Source organism: Pholcus phalangioides, unplaced genomic scaffold (genome assembly GCF_987345545.1).
Source record: "Pholcus phalangioides strain wild (caught in Gottingen) unplaced genomic scaffold, Ppha-v1.0 ptg000018l_1, whole genome shotgun sequence".
NCBI lineage: Eukaryota > Metazoa > Arthropoda > Arachnida > Araneae > Pholcidae > Pholcus > Pholcus phalangioides.
In genome coordinates, this window is record NW_028301611.1 from 10,897,282 (window position 1) to 10,912,242 (window position 14,961).

Sequence of the window (14,961 nt, forward strand, 5' to 3'; positions counted from 1 at the left end):
CTAGCCTCTGACTGTGCAGGTCAGATTTTGAATCATGGTTCGGGCATAGATGTGCCTACCAACACTAACAAATTATCTGGACAGATCACAGATCTCTTAAGAATAAATGTGAGAATCACATATTATTTATTTCATTTATTTACAAGTATCATAAGAAAATGGTTGAGTGTTTCTCAGTTTTCTTCTACAGTACTTATTCCTTTCTTTAGTATTGTTATTAGAATGTAACTGCATGCTGACAAAAATAAGTATAAATATTTAGTAAATACTGTTATAATTTTAGGTATAATAATATTTATATGCTTAATACTTCAAATACTAAGTTTATAAGTCTATACTTATTTTTTATGCACTTGTTATACTTACTGATGTACATGATTTGAGTGTGTTCTTTTTTATTGTGGGTTATTAACAAGGAAAATCTTTATCTTTCTGGAAAAGTACTCATCTCATTCTAGAATTATCTATTATTAAAATAAAAAAAAAAAAGATTATATATATATATATATATATATATATATATATATTTTTTTTAATAGTCAAGAACCAGAACATCTTGATGAAAAATGAGGGAATGTCTATTTTGAAAAACTGTTTGGATGTTTGCATGGCATCTATAACTATGAGTGCAGACAGAGTGAGCAGCATGCCTGAGCAGGATTTAGAAGCTGCTGTCAGCTTGGTTGGTGTTGTTGATGCTGCTGTGCTCAATAACGGTGAGTTAAATTTTTTAATATATATTTTTTTAACAATTGATTCTTCTGCTTTACTTTAATGCAAATTTATAACAAAAATTTTGTCCTTTCATTTAGTCGACATTGGGAAACTAGAGAAGGCTATGAACATTTCATTTTTAGGCATAAACTTGTAAGAACATCAATGTATGATCTAACACATTGAGAATGAGACTCTAATGCTGATGTTGTTGTATACAGAATTTTGTCTCCATTTAATTAGCCATCTATATATAAAGTTGATTTTCTATGTGCATGTTTCTTTACACAAATCTGCAATTTTAGACCGATCTTTGGAAAATTTTGCATATATACCAAAAAAGGACCCAATTTGAACAATACCCTTTAAAAGTTTGTGAGGACTTACTTTTTTACCCATTTCGGACATTAGCTATCAATGGCTCGTATGCCTCAACAATGATTTTTGGAATTTTTACTTTGGTTACCATGGTTCCCAAACAATTACGTTTTTACAATGTTTTTTTACATGTGTGTTTCAGACATGTTTATCCCTTTACAATGGTTTGCGACTTATTTAATAATCTCGGTATGTGGAGAACGCCTGAGCCGTGGCTTTATTACAGCTAGTTCTTTAATATTTTGTTAAATTAAAAAGTATATTTCATTTTAAATTATTCCCCATTTTTAAATTCTTTTGTAAAATATTTTTAGTAGTTCTGTGACGTACGAGTATAAATGTGTAAAATGAATATATTATTTATTAAATAATCATTTGAATATATACATATAATATATACATATATATATATATATATATAAATTAAAATTTATATTCATCTTTGCTATAGAAACAAGTGCCAATAGAGCTGGTTATGTTGGTATGATGAAACCAATCACAAAGCTCCTCATGGTGAATTTGGTAGACAATATCAGCAAAGTGAAGATGTTGATTACTGTTGCTCACCTTCTGGAATTTTCAGGTACAACTACAGGTTGATTCCAAATATATGGTATATTTTTGTAGTAAGTTTATGGCATTTTTGTTGCCAAGTTTTTGACTATGCTAAATGAGATGCAAAATGCTTCTAGAGAGAAATGACTTTCAAGTCATTTCTCTCTAGAACCATTTGACAGAGATGGTTTTTTTATTTATTACAAAATCTTTATCAAAAATTTTATTTATTATGTGCATCATTTTCAGTCACACAGAGGATGTCAAGCCTGTATAGCATTTCTTGCCATTTTATTTGTAATATGGGTTTTACAATGAATGAAAGTAAAATTGATGGAAGTAAAATAAAAAAAGTTTTTAAAAATTTATCTATTTTATTTTTGTTGGGATGTTACCACTAAACTTTTTAATTGAATTTGTCAATTTTTTTAAAAATCTGTACTTGCATAAAATTCGGTGTTGTGCAGAAGTCCTGAAATGTTTTGAAAAAGATATTTAAAAACAGCTGTCAATACAGCTAAATGGCTTAAAGCATTTAAAAGAGAAGATTTCAAGGTTTTTAATTCCTATCGATTTTACTTCTATCTTCACTTCCATTCTTCGTAACACCCGAGTTACAAATAATATGGCAAGAAATGCTGTATGGGCTCAACATCTCCCACGTGACTGAAGGTGTGAATGTCAAAATTTTGTGGCAAGTATAAAAAAAACTTTGAAACCTTCTCTTTCAAATGCTTTTTGTCTCCAAATGCTTTTGTCTTCATCTTTAATAGCTTTTTTTTTAATATTTTTTTTTCAAAAGGGACCAAGACTTTTGGATCACCCTATATTTTTAGGGATAAGAAGTATTCCTCATTTTAAGAAAAAGGGATACTTACACTGAAGAGCCAAAAAAACTGGTACCTAATATCGTGTAGGGCCCCCACGAACCCACAGAAGTGCCGCAACACGACGTGGCATGGACTCGACTTACGTCTGAAGTAGTGCTGGAGGTAATTGACACCATGAATCCTTCAGGGCTGTCCATAAATCCGTAGGAGTAAGAGGGGGTGGAGATCTCTTCTGAACAGCACGTTGCAAGGCATCCCAGATATGTTCAATAATGTTCATGTCTGGGGATTTTGGTGGCCAGCGGAAGTGTCTAAAGTCAGAAGAGTGTTCCTGGAGCCACTTTGTAGCAATTCTGGACGTGTGGGGTGTCGCATTGTCCTGCTGAAATTGTCCAAGTCTGTCGGAATGTACAATGGACATAATTGGGTGCAGGTGATCAGACAGGATGCTTACATACCTGTCACCTGTCAGAGTCATATCTAGAGGTATCAGGGGTCCCATATCACGCCAACTGCACATGCCCCATACCATCACAGAGCCACCACCAGCTTGAACAGTCCCCTTTTGACATGTAGGGTCCATGGATTCATGAGGTTGTCTCCATACCCGTACACGTCCATCAGCTCGAAGCAATTGGAACCAAGACTCGTCAGACTAGGCAGCGTGTTTCCAGTCCTCAACAGTCCGATGTCGGTGTTGTCAGGCCTAGGCGAGGCGTAAAGCTTTGTGTCGTGCAGTCATCAAGGGTACACGAGTGGGCCTTCGGCTCCGAAAGCCCATACCGATGATGTTTCGTTGAATGGTTCGCACGCTGACATTTGTTGATGGTCCAGCATTGAAATCTGCAGCAATTTGCGGAAGGGTTGCACGTCTGTCACATTTAATGATTCTCGTTGGTGATGATCTCGTCTCTTCTTGCATGATCTTTTTCCGGCCACAGCGATGTTGTAGATTTAATTTTTTACTGGATTCCCGATATTCACGGTACACTCGTGAAATGGTCGTACGTGAAAATCCAAATTTCATCTCTACCTCGGAGATGCTATGTCCCATCTCTCGTGCGCCAACTATAACAACACGTTCAAACTCACTTAAATCTTGATAACCTGCCATTGTAGCAGCAGTAACCGATCTAACAACTATGCCAGACACTTGTTGTGTTATATAGGCGTTGCCGATCGCAGCGCCGTACTCTGATTGGCTCCATATCTCTTTATTTGCATACACATGCCTGAACCAGTTTTTTTGGCTCTTCAGTTTATATTCACAACCAACTGTCATACCTCATGAAGAGGTAACTTCTGTGTGCAAAATGCTGCATATTGTAGAGGTTCCAGATTCCTTCTGTTTATAACTAAGATAGTCTGACTGAATGCACTAATTAAACAACATATTGCACTCTTTAATGTCGTTTTATTCAGAATTGGCTGATGATATGTTACGATGTTTTATTACGGTGTTTCCAATCTGGATGGCATTACTGATTAGTTTCTAACTTTTTATCTTGTTACAGATTATAACAAGTAATGATTAATATAAGCAAATTCTATAGATCTTTTCATTGCTCATACTAATCAAGTTCAACTGTATATTATTGATGTAAATGCAATGAGTGGTTGTGAAGCCCACAACACATGATCACACTCACCTTAGTTTTTTTCAGTTTTAATTGCAATGACATTCTAATGTTATTCTAGAGTAATGCTTAATTATTTTTTATTTAGCAAATAGCACGGAAGACCTGATAGAAGACGATTGTCTGGTGCCTTTCCTTCAGTCAGAGACTGGTAGTGACAATGAAGACATTTTAAAAACCTGCAAATACATAATCCATCTCATCTTGTCTAGAGGTATGTTCTAGAATAATGCTAAATCAAAATTGGAGCATTTTAAGTTTTCTATTTTTTTTTACATAATGATAATTCATTTATATGTTTAATCATGTTAGTTTTATATTTTATTCAAGTATCTAAAATTTTTAGTTTTGTCTTTTAGGAAATATAGCAGATGTTTTGGTTCATTCAAATTCTGCAACAGAATTTTCTTCAATATCCAAGAATTCACCGTGCATAACAGAAAGGTTTGTAATAAATTTATGTACAAAACTTGTGAAAAATTATGCCAACTAGTATGCAGTAACTTAAAAGAAAAAAAAAGAATTTATCGGCAAATTTTTTTCTCTAAGTCATAATAATTATATCATAATGACATAATAATAATTATTTACACTTAAAGGGGGAAAACTTTTTTTTGAACTGATAATTTTTTTCTAATATTTTTTGTTTGAAAATTAATAATATCAACAATATCCATGAATGAGCATTTATGCTGTTGGTATAATTCAGATGGTAAGCATATATAAATGATTAAATAACATATTTTTGTATGCTTCTATACCACATGCCATGAATTTCTAATTTCAAAATATTACAATTATATTTAAAATGATATTTTTGTGTGTTATTACTTTAATATATTTGCTAGAATTGCATTGTTTAGACATTAGTGAGGTTTTCTTAGGTCTGTTACCAAGGAAAATGGAGGGATATGTGAGTTGAAATCGGGATTTGTGAATGGTAATGAAAACGATGTGAGTACAGAATTTCTTCTACCATTTTTGTTACAATGTTTCTTAGGAAACCAATCAATGTCTTTTCAAAAAATTAATGGGAGGTGCTGCAAATGACATCACCCTCATTTTTTTTCAGTTATGAGCTATTTAGTATTCTATTATTGGACTTGCTTGTTTATCATGAAATTAGAATTTCGAGCACAAGACTAAAAAAAAAATTTAATTGTTAATTTCAATTTAATTGTTACTCAGTTAATGGGAAAAAAACATGGAATGAATGAAAAGCATTTGTGATTAAAATTATATTTTTCAGGTACTGACAATTTATTTTTATATGTATTCATTGCTTTTTTGCTTCTTACTAAACTTAAAGATTGTCTCTAGATGCAACGTATTATCATATCTACTTTCTCTTGCAAGAGCAGTGATCAGCAATACTGTATAAATAAATAAATTATGTTCAGGATGTCCCAAAACAACCACAAAATGAGAGGGATGACAGTGCATTTAAAAACAGTTTTTTACAAAGGAATCTGGGGTTGCAAATGGCTTTTTGGTCAGCACATGTGAACATGTAATTCAAGCTACTGACACAAAAAGGAAAGAAAAAAGTCCTTAAGTGATCCTGGTAGTCTTAGGAAAAGAAGTATTTCAGTGAACACAAGGGTGCTTGCAAGCAACAAGTTCAAGGAACCTGGCAAAGTTGATATATCATGTAATTACATAACCAGAGAATCAGGAATTTATCTTTAGTTAAGTCAGTGCTGTGGTCAGTGTTTTTAAGTATTGGTACTCATTCAGTTTGAGAGGTTATTTTTGTGGATATCATCAATATTCTTTCATTGGTATTACATTTATTATACTGGGTGTCCCAGAGCTCTATTGCCAAAATGAGAAGGGTGATAGTACACATCAAAAATTTCTTTTGCAATGAAACATACTTATGTAGCATACATAACACACAAATTACCGACCCTTCCTCTGACTTGAGAAGTCACCAAAATATGGAAACCTTTTGCTCACATCATGAAGAGCAACAAGGAAATTTCATACACTGTGTTATGGAACAGGGTTACAAGCAGTCACAGAGTAAAAAATATCGCCAATTTATTGTCTTTATGATGTGTTATGGGAAAACATTTTTGCTTTTATTCCCTACGTTATTTTTGCACTTCCCTTCCTTATTGACTTAAATGGCAATGTCAGTATGCCCTTTACTTATTAAAAATCATTTGTTACTTGAGGTTCCATTGGAAAAATTGTTTTTCTTGTATACTCCACTTCTCATTTTGGCATTTGAATTCTGAGATATCATGTGAATTCTGTTTTTTATTTTTGAAGGTGAAAAAATTCATTGAATTAAGAGAAACAAAAAGACTGAGAGTGCTGAAATATCTAGAACAATTGAAAGAAACTGGTGTTCATGACTTAAGAGAAGTTGAATATTTCTCAAAAGAACTAAGAGATGTACCACTGGCAGAAAGACACATTGTTTCATCATGTAGACTGTCACGGTCATTGAAACATGTTAGACTTCCCCAGCAACTGTATACTGTTAGTGAAAAGATTCAAAAACAAATTCTTGCTACACCTAAGCCAGGATTAAACAGTGAGTTCTCTTTTTATGCAGAAAAAAACAAAAAAAATATTTGTTCAGGTCTTCATAATGGAGGAACTTGGCCTCAAGAAGCAGCATCTTCTGACAATAAAAACGTGACTCTGAATCAGACATGGAAGCATATCTTCAAAGATGAAGTGATTGCATCTATTGTGAAAAGAGTTTTACACAATGACAGTGTCAATGTTCAATTCAAAGAAAATGAAGAAACCCTGTTTGAAAATAATTCAAATTCACTTGAATCAATTTACTCAGAATACTTATCTGTTCCAACAATTTCTCGACAAGTCAAAACTCTTGATTTCTCAAAGATATCTGATCATGACAGATTGTTTTCAAAGGAAAATAAATTAACAAATGCCAGCAGTCGAAGTCCATTGCTACTAGCCAATGCTGTTTCTGATAATTGTCTGAAGTCCATTGCTATCTCTCAAGGACAAGATGATTTGGGTGTACATGTGAAACCAAGTGAAATGCATGATGTCTCAGTGAAAAGCAAGCTTCATGATTTCTCCATTTTGGGGAACAGAATTGGTAACTATTCAAATGAAAAAATGAAAGAACCAAAGAATTTTCAGTCACACTCAAAAAACTTGTTCGAGAAATGGGAGAATTCTAAGAAAGATTCATCTTCAAGTGCATCAACGCAGATAAATGGCTTGCTACAAACTCTGAAAGTTTGTCCCAAGACTAAGAATGTTGCTGTGCAAATCAATTTACTAGATAATGTTTCTCATTGTGGGGGTTCAGAATATGGATTTGGACAATCTCAGAATGATGAAACTGTTACGTCCTATGGTAATCAGAAATTAACTTTAAAAAAACAGCCTAGCAAGAATTCAGCAGTGGATAAGATCATGGATGAATCACCAAGCCAGTTTGCTTTTGAAAATTTGTCGAAGAATGTTTTCCTACAGAGAGATAAGCATGATATTTCATGCAAGAATCAAGTCTTTGGTGTAAACTTATCGAATTCTCTAACCTTCACTCCGCATCAAAAAGAAATTTCACAAATTTTCAATGCTTGTAGCACTAAAAATAATCAGAACTTAGATTACTCAGATGGAGCAGTTCATATGAACTCACAGAATAGTCATTCCCACAAGTTATTGGAATCCAAAAGTGTTAAACCTATTGAACATCTAAAAGAGAAACATAGTTTCAAAAACAATAGCATAAATATTTCTAGTGAGAGGGAAGAACAGAGTAGATTGCTAAATGATGCAGGGAAAAGTGATTGCTCTGAAACATCTGATGAAGAAATAGATGTTTTGAATTGCTCACATAACCCTGTGCCTATGTCTAAACGATTATCCTTTATTATTGAACAAGAAAATGCCAAAATGAAGATTTGGAGGAAAAGACAAGGTGCTAGAAGGACCAGATTATATAAAGCTGGTATGTATACCATTTTATACTTTCTATTTTATTTGAAAGTTATTCAAATAAAATAGGCACATGGAGCAATGCAGGGTTTTTATTTGGAAAGTAGCAGTTCTTTATTATGGAATTCGGATGATTCTGAATTAACTTAATACAGTAGGTCCCGATAATTAGAGCTAATGTGGACCAAAATTTTCTTCCATCAAATTGGGATGGCATGAAAAAACTGCTTAAGAAATGTTTTTAACCCTTACAGCCACAATCCTGAGATATCTTGTCAAACTTGATCTGCTTTATTTTTTGTTGCTCCAAAATATCTTGGGTTCTTAACACACTTTTATTTTCATTGTGACAGTTATAATGTGGATCAGAAAAATTTTAAAAACTGCTTAAAGGGTTAAATAAAAAAAAAACTAATAACTAAATTTAAAAGGATTTTTCTACCCCTTTTTATTTATCTACCTTATTATGCATCAAAATTTCTTAGTTCATATAAATTTTCTCTTTTCCGTCAATCAGTGATCCTTATCCTATATTTATGTGCATCTTTTGTTTTATTTCAGAAAAGAAGAGCAAGTTTGTTTCTAGCATGGCTAAACATCAAAACCTTAATCTTGTTGACTGGTTTAAGAGTATATGGTGATGAAGTGTGCTTCTAAATTCAGCTTCAACATGTATGTTAAGGTAGTATATATACAGGGTGATTCTAAATTCATGGGACAAACTTTAAGAGGTGATATAAAACACCTGAACAAGCATTTTTGGTCAGAATTTATGGTTGAATCACAATAGCAAAGACGTTAGAGGTGCTTTTATAGAGCGCATAATAAAACCTCAATAGCAAATGTTATATATTTCCAATTGATTTACTGCAATATGTGCTATCAACCATTGGAGGGTGCTGGGGTTGTAATGTGGTAGGCCTCCTTGTGTAGCAACCCTAAATCTACCACAAGTTATTATAATGCTTGTCATTGGTTGGCATAGTCCTCTCCAATATAAATCAAAATTCAATCTGTGGGTGCATGTGGCGTAATGAAGTAGGCCCATTTTTGCAATGAAATAAGGAATTACTCAAACATTATATTTCTGCTTCAATGAATTGGATACGGCGAGCCCATTACGCAGCACCCGCCTCCTACAAACTCTCTTCTCTTTTTGTGGCTCCATCTCCTATGCATTGTGCACAAGATTCCTATTGAAACCTTTAGGGACCTTATTGCCAACAACCAATGTGATTGTTTATTACAGTGTTTGTGTACATGAACCTTTATATTTAGCCACATATTCCAAGACAAAAAAAAACTAATATGCTGCTTTAGGTGTGTTCTATTCCTTAAAGTTTGTCCCATGAATTCTGAATCACCATATATATAATAAAATATATATGGTATAATTTATAATATAATATATAAATATATATGGTATGATTTATAATATAATATATATATATATATTTTCCAGTCTATCCTCAGCTTATTTATACATCTTACGTTTACAATGTATTGAAACCTTGTGAAGTGATACCTTAACTTACGAATGTCTCTGCTTGCAAATTTTTCACAATTTTTCTGCCTCAGCCAATAAATACGGATTCATTCAGCTAACAAACATTTTCATTGATATTGATGCAGGTATTATCATAGAACAGTCGTGTAGTGAGCTGAATTTTAGTGCCAATAATCATCAGAATTACTGTCACTCAAGTTTGATTAACTCATGTCTACCTCTGAATCTTTTCCCAGATGTATCTCTGCTTTTCTTTCTGCAAGTTTCTGAACCATTTCATATAAAATGAACGATTCGGCTGATAGAAAATGTATTGAAAAAAGGAGCCCATGTTTTCAGAGCTAACATTCGTTCAGTGCAATATACTTTAGGCATCAAATTGAATAGTCTTCGACATTCTAGGAGCTTCTCTTTCATCTGCATGTATCAGAGACAACAATTAGTTGACCAAATCACAAATGGATGGGGACACCTAGAAACTCGACTGGATTCTTTAAATCCAGCTTTAGTAGACCATAGTGTAAAATAAAAAGATCTTCAACATTTCATCTTCCTGTAAATTCTTTATTTATCCAATTTTGAAGCTGTTTATTTTAGCCTTCTGTCAATTTTTGTCTTTTTAGTGTTTCTTTAATTATCTTTAAATTTTGTGCAGTTCCTAGAACGAATTGAACAATTTTTCATAGAAATTTGAGAAATCATGTTGTGGCTAATGAACATGATTCTGGAACGAATTATCTTCATTTGCCAAGCTCTACTACATCTATCCTTGTATGTCTATCTATGTGCAGCTTAACTTGCAGGTATTACCCAATTTCAATCAATGATATTCAGTTTTCTGTGAAAAATGTCCAGTTTATGAGGTGATAATCAAATGAGAATGAGAAATAGTCTAGTAGATCTCAGAAAACCATATTTTCAAAATGACCTGTGTCGACTGATAAGATCGACACAGCTATAGTTTTTTATTCCTATTTGCTCAATAGGAATAAAAAACTGTTAAATGATGCAAATTTCAATGCTGGGGGGGATTAACAAGTGCTTGTGTGAGGACTATACAGAGTGCCCATAATTAAAAGACCCTATTTTAAAATAGCCTACAGGGGAAACCAGTCAGCAGAAAAGTGAAATTTTGTGGACGACTTCATAAAGTGATGGGAATTTGTTTAGGGGATAGTTGCATATATCACCACCAGAGGGTGCCACCTTGAATGCCTGTACTAAACATGTAAATTTATGTGATGTCACGTAGCAGCTGTTATAAAACCTAGAAACATTCGTGGAGATCATGTTTCTCAATGTGTTTGCTGCTCACAATGACAATAAGTTTACGAGATCGTGTTTTCTTGGTCAAATTGTTTTATCAAAACAACGATTCCGCAGTAACTGCTCTATGGAAATTTCTGACTTGGAAGAAGATTCAAAAAGGTCCAATTAATGTTAAAAACCTTCAGAGTATGATAACAAAATTTGAAACCACAGGATTGTTGGCTACCTGGAAGAGGAAGAAAACCTGTTTCCATAGATGCAATATGGGAGGTTTCACTTCAAGTGGAAGAGGACAGAGCTTCAAATTCTTGTGGTAGTCTAGCGTCAAGCATGTAGCACAGGCTTTGGATAGGCCACGTTCAACTGTCCATAAGATCATGCCGAACATCCTCCAATATTATCCATGCAAACTTTCACTTGTGCAGTAGATGCTTCCACATGATTATGACACTTGACTCCGGTTCTCACTGCAGTTTCTAGCTCGCGTTGAGTTGATTCAGAATGGAATTGGATGAATGGCCTATGCTGTCTATAATGATAGTCACCTAATTAATGATATTACTCTCCAGTTCCGATGCACTTTCCATAGTGTTAACACAGGGATCTTCAACCTTTCAGACACAGTATGCCGAATTAAAACTTCCTGCGAAGCCAGCAGGCCACAGACTCATGAAATTTAGTGACATCATAATAGAAGGAGCCAATGGGGCTCCGAGATAAATGGGAACAAAAATAATTGAAGACAGTGATAATTCTGAAATTATTAATCTTTCTCAATATGTCTTGAAATAATTTCTTTCAATAATTATGCAATTACTCTTTTATTGATTGTGAAATAGTTTTTGTCAGAAATTACAAAATTATTTCTCTCGTTGATTTATAAGTTATTTTTTTCACTAATTCTGAAATTATTTGTTTCAATAATTATTTCTTTCACTAGTTCTGAGAATCAAGTTTCATTATAATATTCATCAATTTATTTTGAAATTATTTCTTTCATTTATTCTAGAATTATTTCCTCATCGATTCCAAAATTATTTTTTCATTAATTCTAGAATTAATAATTTTTCAATGTTTTCAACCATTTTCTGAAAATGATTGGCAGCCCATGACAAAGTTTTGAGGACCAAATGTGGCCCACGGGCCATGCGTTGAAGACCCCTGTGTTAATATATTCCATCTGTAATGATAACTTCTTTATAACAGCAGTTCTCAACCGGTGCTCCGTGGTGCCCTTGGGACTCACTTGTTCACTTTAGAGCGGACGCTTGAGGGAAAAATGAAAAACCAATAAATTGGAAAAAAAAGTTATACATTTTTTTTAATAATAAAAATATATCAGTAACTTTGATGAATAAATAAAAATTAGGACTATGGGTGCTCCACTATATAAATTATATTCAAAAAAGTACTCTGCAGGTCAAAAAAGGTTGAGAACCGCTGCTTCATAACAATATGTTTCTCTGATCTCTTGAGTATCGTTGTATAGGCATTTCACTGTATATGAAAAAAACTTTGATTTTGATATGATATAAAAAATGACTTTTTATATTGACTATTTTCATTTTTTTTTCAGGTTTGAAACAAAAACCAAAAACTTATGAGTGACTTTCTACATATATTGTATGTAAATATGAATAGATACTTAAGGCTATACTGAGATATATTCAAAGAACATTTTTATGTACCATATCATATGATTTAACACATGAAATTATTATAATATATAAAAATTTGCATTATCATGAGTAATGCAAATTTTGTCAGGGCTCAAAAATTAAATTGCACATTTAATACTTATTACTGATTCTATGCACATACATATAATTATAATGATACTGATATAATATGTAAAAAAATTAATTTTTTATGCAGTAAAACCTGTCTTGAATGGAATTGCATGGGACCAAGATTTTTTCCCGTTGAACACTAGTTTCCACTTAATAGAGGTTCAATTGAAAAAATTTGTAAAATTATGTGATGATCTCATGTAAAATTGAAATAAAATAAAAATAAACTAATTGAAAATAACCTAAATAATTTAAAGTAATTAATGTTTGAGTAATAAATAATGTACATAGTTTACTATATAATTATGAAATATTTATCACTTAATAAAATACATTATTTATTAAAAATTCACACTGCATTTATTTTGACATTTCACTATTGCAGAGTCCATTACATACCAGGGTTTAAGCTGGATAAGCAACCGTAGCTTAAACCCTGTTACATACATTAACTATGCATTGCTGAATAGTGGATAAAAAATTGAAAATAGTACTGTGATTACATAAATTTGTATTTTTCCAGTGTTCAATAGAGGTTTTCTGTAGGCAGTTCACACCCTTTGCTGCCTGACTTTCAGTAAACAGTTTTTTTTTCAGAAATCATACAAACAATGTGCAATTCATTATACTCTAAAGCAAAATTACTGCAGCTCTTTCAAGGTTTTGACAGCATCTGTATAAAACTTCACCCTACACTGTTTTTCTTCCGAAATGACTATATTTATCTCATCTTCATCCTCTTTTTTATTTTCTCTAAAATTTTCAATGAGAGTGTACTTATGTTTGTTGTGCCAGGTTCAGTTTGTGCATTGTTGTCTATATGTAATCCTCAGCACTGTGATCATGGAAAGCAGCTTTCATGCAATTTTGTACGTCTTGCATATCATTTGTAAATTCAACCTTTGCACCGATTTCTCCCATAGAAAAGCCAGCCTTTCCAAAAAATTTTGTAACAGTTTCAGGAAGTTACCTGAAGGAAGTTATTAAAATCACCTCATCAAGTACAGAAACAATTTTTGCTAATGTAAGAACGGATGATGCAGAACTTACATTGGCAATCAGAAATTGCCTAAAATGTTTTGGTAGAGCAGCTCAATATTTTGTGAGATTCCTTTAGTTTATTGGTTTGGAAAACACTTGCAGTGTTTGTGGGAAGTTTTTGGTTAAGAGCATACAATTTTCCTTTCTGTTTCCTTGTTAGACAGGTTCCATTTAATCCAGGTTTTTTAATGTGTATTTTGGTATTGAAATCATGGGACCAATATTTTTTTCTATTGAAAATAGGTTTCCACTTAATACAGGTTTCATTAAAAACAGGTTTTACTCTACTAAGTAATATATTCATCCCTTTGTAACATTCAATGTGTTGATTCAATACTTATGTTGATATAGCTTTCTTTGAAAACTTGACTGTATGAAAAAAAAGTGAGCAGTAGATATTGTGTACCTCATTTAGTTTTTTTGACAGCAAAAGAGTTTATTTTTAAACATGCTTTATAATTCCTATATTGCTTCATTCGTTATGATGACAATTCCTTTTCTTGTTCAGCAAAATATTATGTCCTTTTTTTGTTAATGTGGTTTGACTGTACATATGTATCAGACGTGGTGCTTTATGAAAGATGTTATTAATAAAAATGTTAAGTGCATTTCAGGCAGCATCTTATGTGTGTTTAAACTCTCAAAATATATAGTAATTCATTTGATCCTTTCTTTTTTTTTCTCCAAAATCAAGCTAATCTTCAACTCCTACCGTATTTTATTGGTTATTCACTACCTTTTATGACTAATAACTGATACTATCAATTATTAATATCATAAAAGAAAAACCAGATCACTTATGTGTGTTTCATTTAATATAGTGCGTTCAGTTTAAAATAGTATCACATTTTTCTTATGGTTAAGTTTATATCCAACACACTGTAAATGAAGGCCCGTTTACACGAGGCAAGCGCTTTAGTGGGCAACTTAATTTTAACTTACCGATTCTTCTTGAAAGTGTCCACACGTATAAGTGGCAAGTAGATGCTCATTGGATAATTTTTACGGAGGCGAGCGCAGTTAGCGCATGCGCGCTTCAGTCTACTCAAATCCACGGAGAGAGACAGACGCACAACGCGCGGGAGTATAATAGTAATAATTTTTTATTTATCTGGCATTCAGAGAGGTGCTTTTTTTAAAGCTCATAGCTTTCGTAACGATGGATGAAGATGATCAGGTAGAACTTACGAATACTGTGATCAGAGCCACATTATATGATATTTTTTTTAAAGAATATAAATTTATTCAATAAAAAAGGGGAAACTTTTTTCTCACTTGCACGAGAGCAACACACTGAGCAA

General features: G+C 32.8%; 1 protein-coding gene across 4 annotated transcripts in view; it reads left to right on the plus strand.

Moving 5' to 3' along the window:
- Positions 1-14,253, plus strand: part of LOC149071728 (uncharacterized) — a 28,840-nt gene extending 14,587 nt beyond the window's left edge. For 3 of the 4 annotated variants that reach the window (XM_089247804.1, XM_089247806.1, XM_089247807.1), the window contains 8 exons: positions 540-716; positions 1,544-1,675; positions 4,203-4,328; positions 4,474-4,558; positions 4,999-5,068; positions 6,392-8,066; positions 8,615-8,725; positions 12,406-14,253. In XM_089247804.1, the coding sequence (XP_089103930.1) occupies positions 540-716; positions 1,544-1,675; positions 4,203-4,328; positions 4,474-4,558; positions 4,999-5,068; positions 6,392-8,066; positions 8,615-8,694 (2,345 nt within the window). In that variant the 3' untranslated portion in view covers positions 8,695-8,725; positions 12,406-14,253. Of the gene's footprint in view, positions 1-539; positions 717-1,543; positions 1,676-4,202; positions 4,329-4,473; positions 4,559-4,998; positions 5,069-6,391; positions 8,067-8,614; positions 8,731-12,405 lie in introns of those variants that run through there. The other variant, XM_089247805.1, reaches the window with a different exon arrangement.
- Positions 14,254-14,961: the final 708 nt, after the last annotated feature.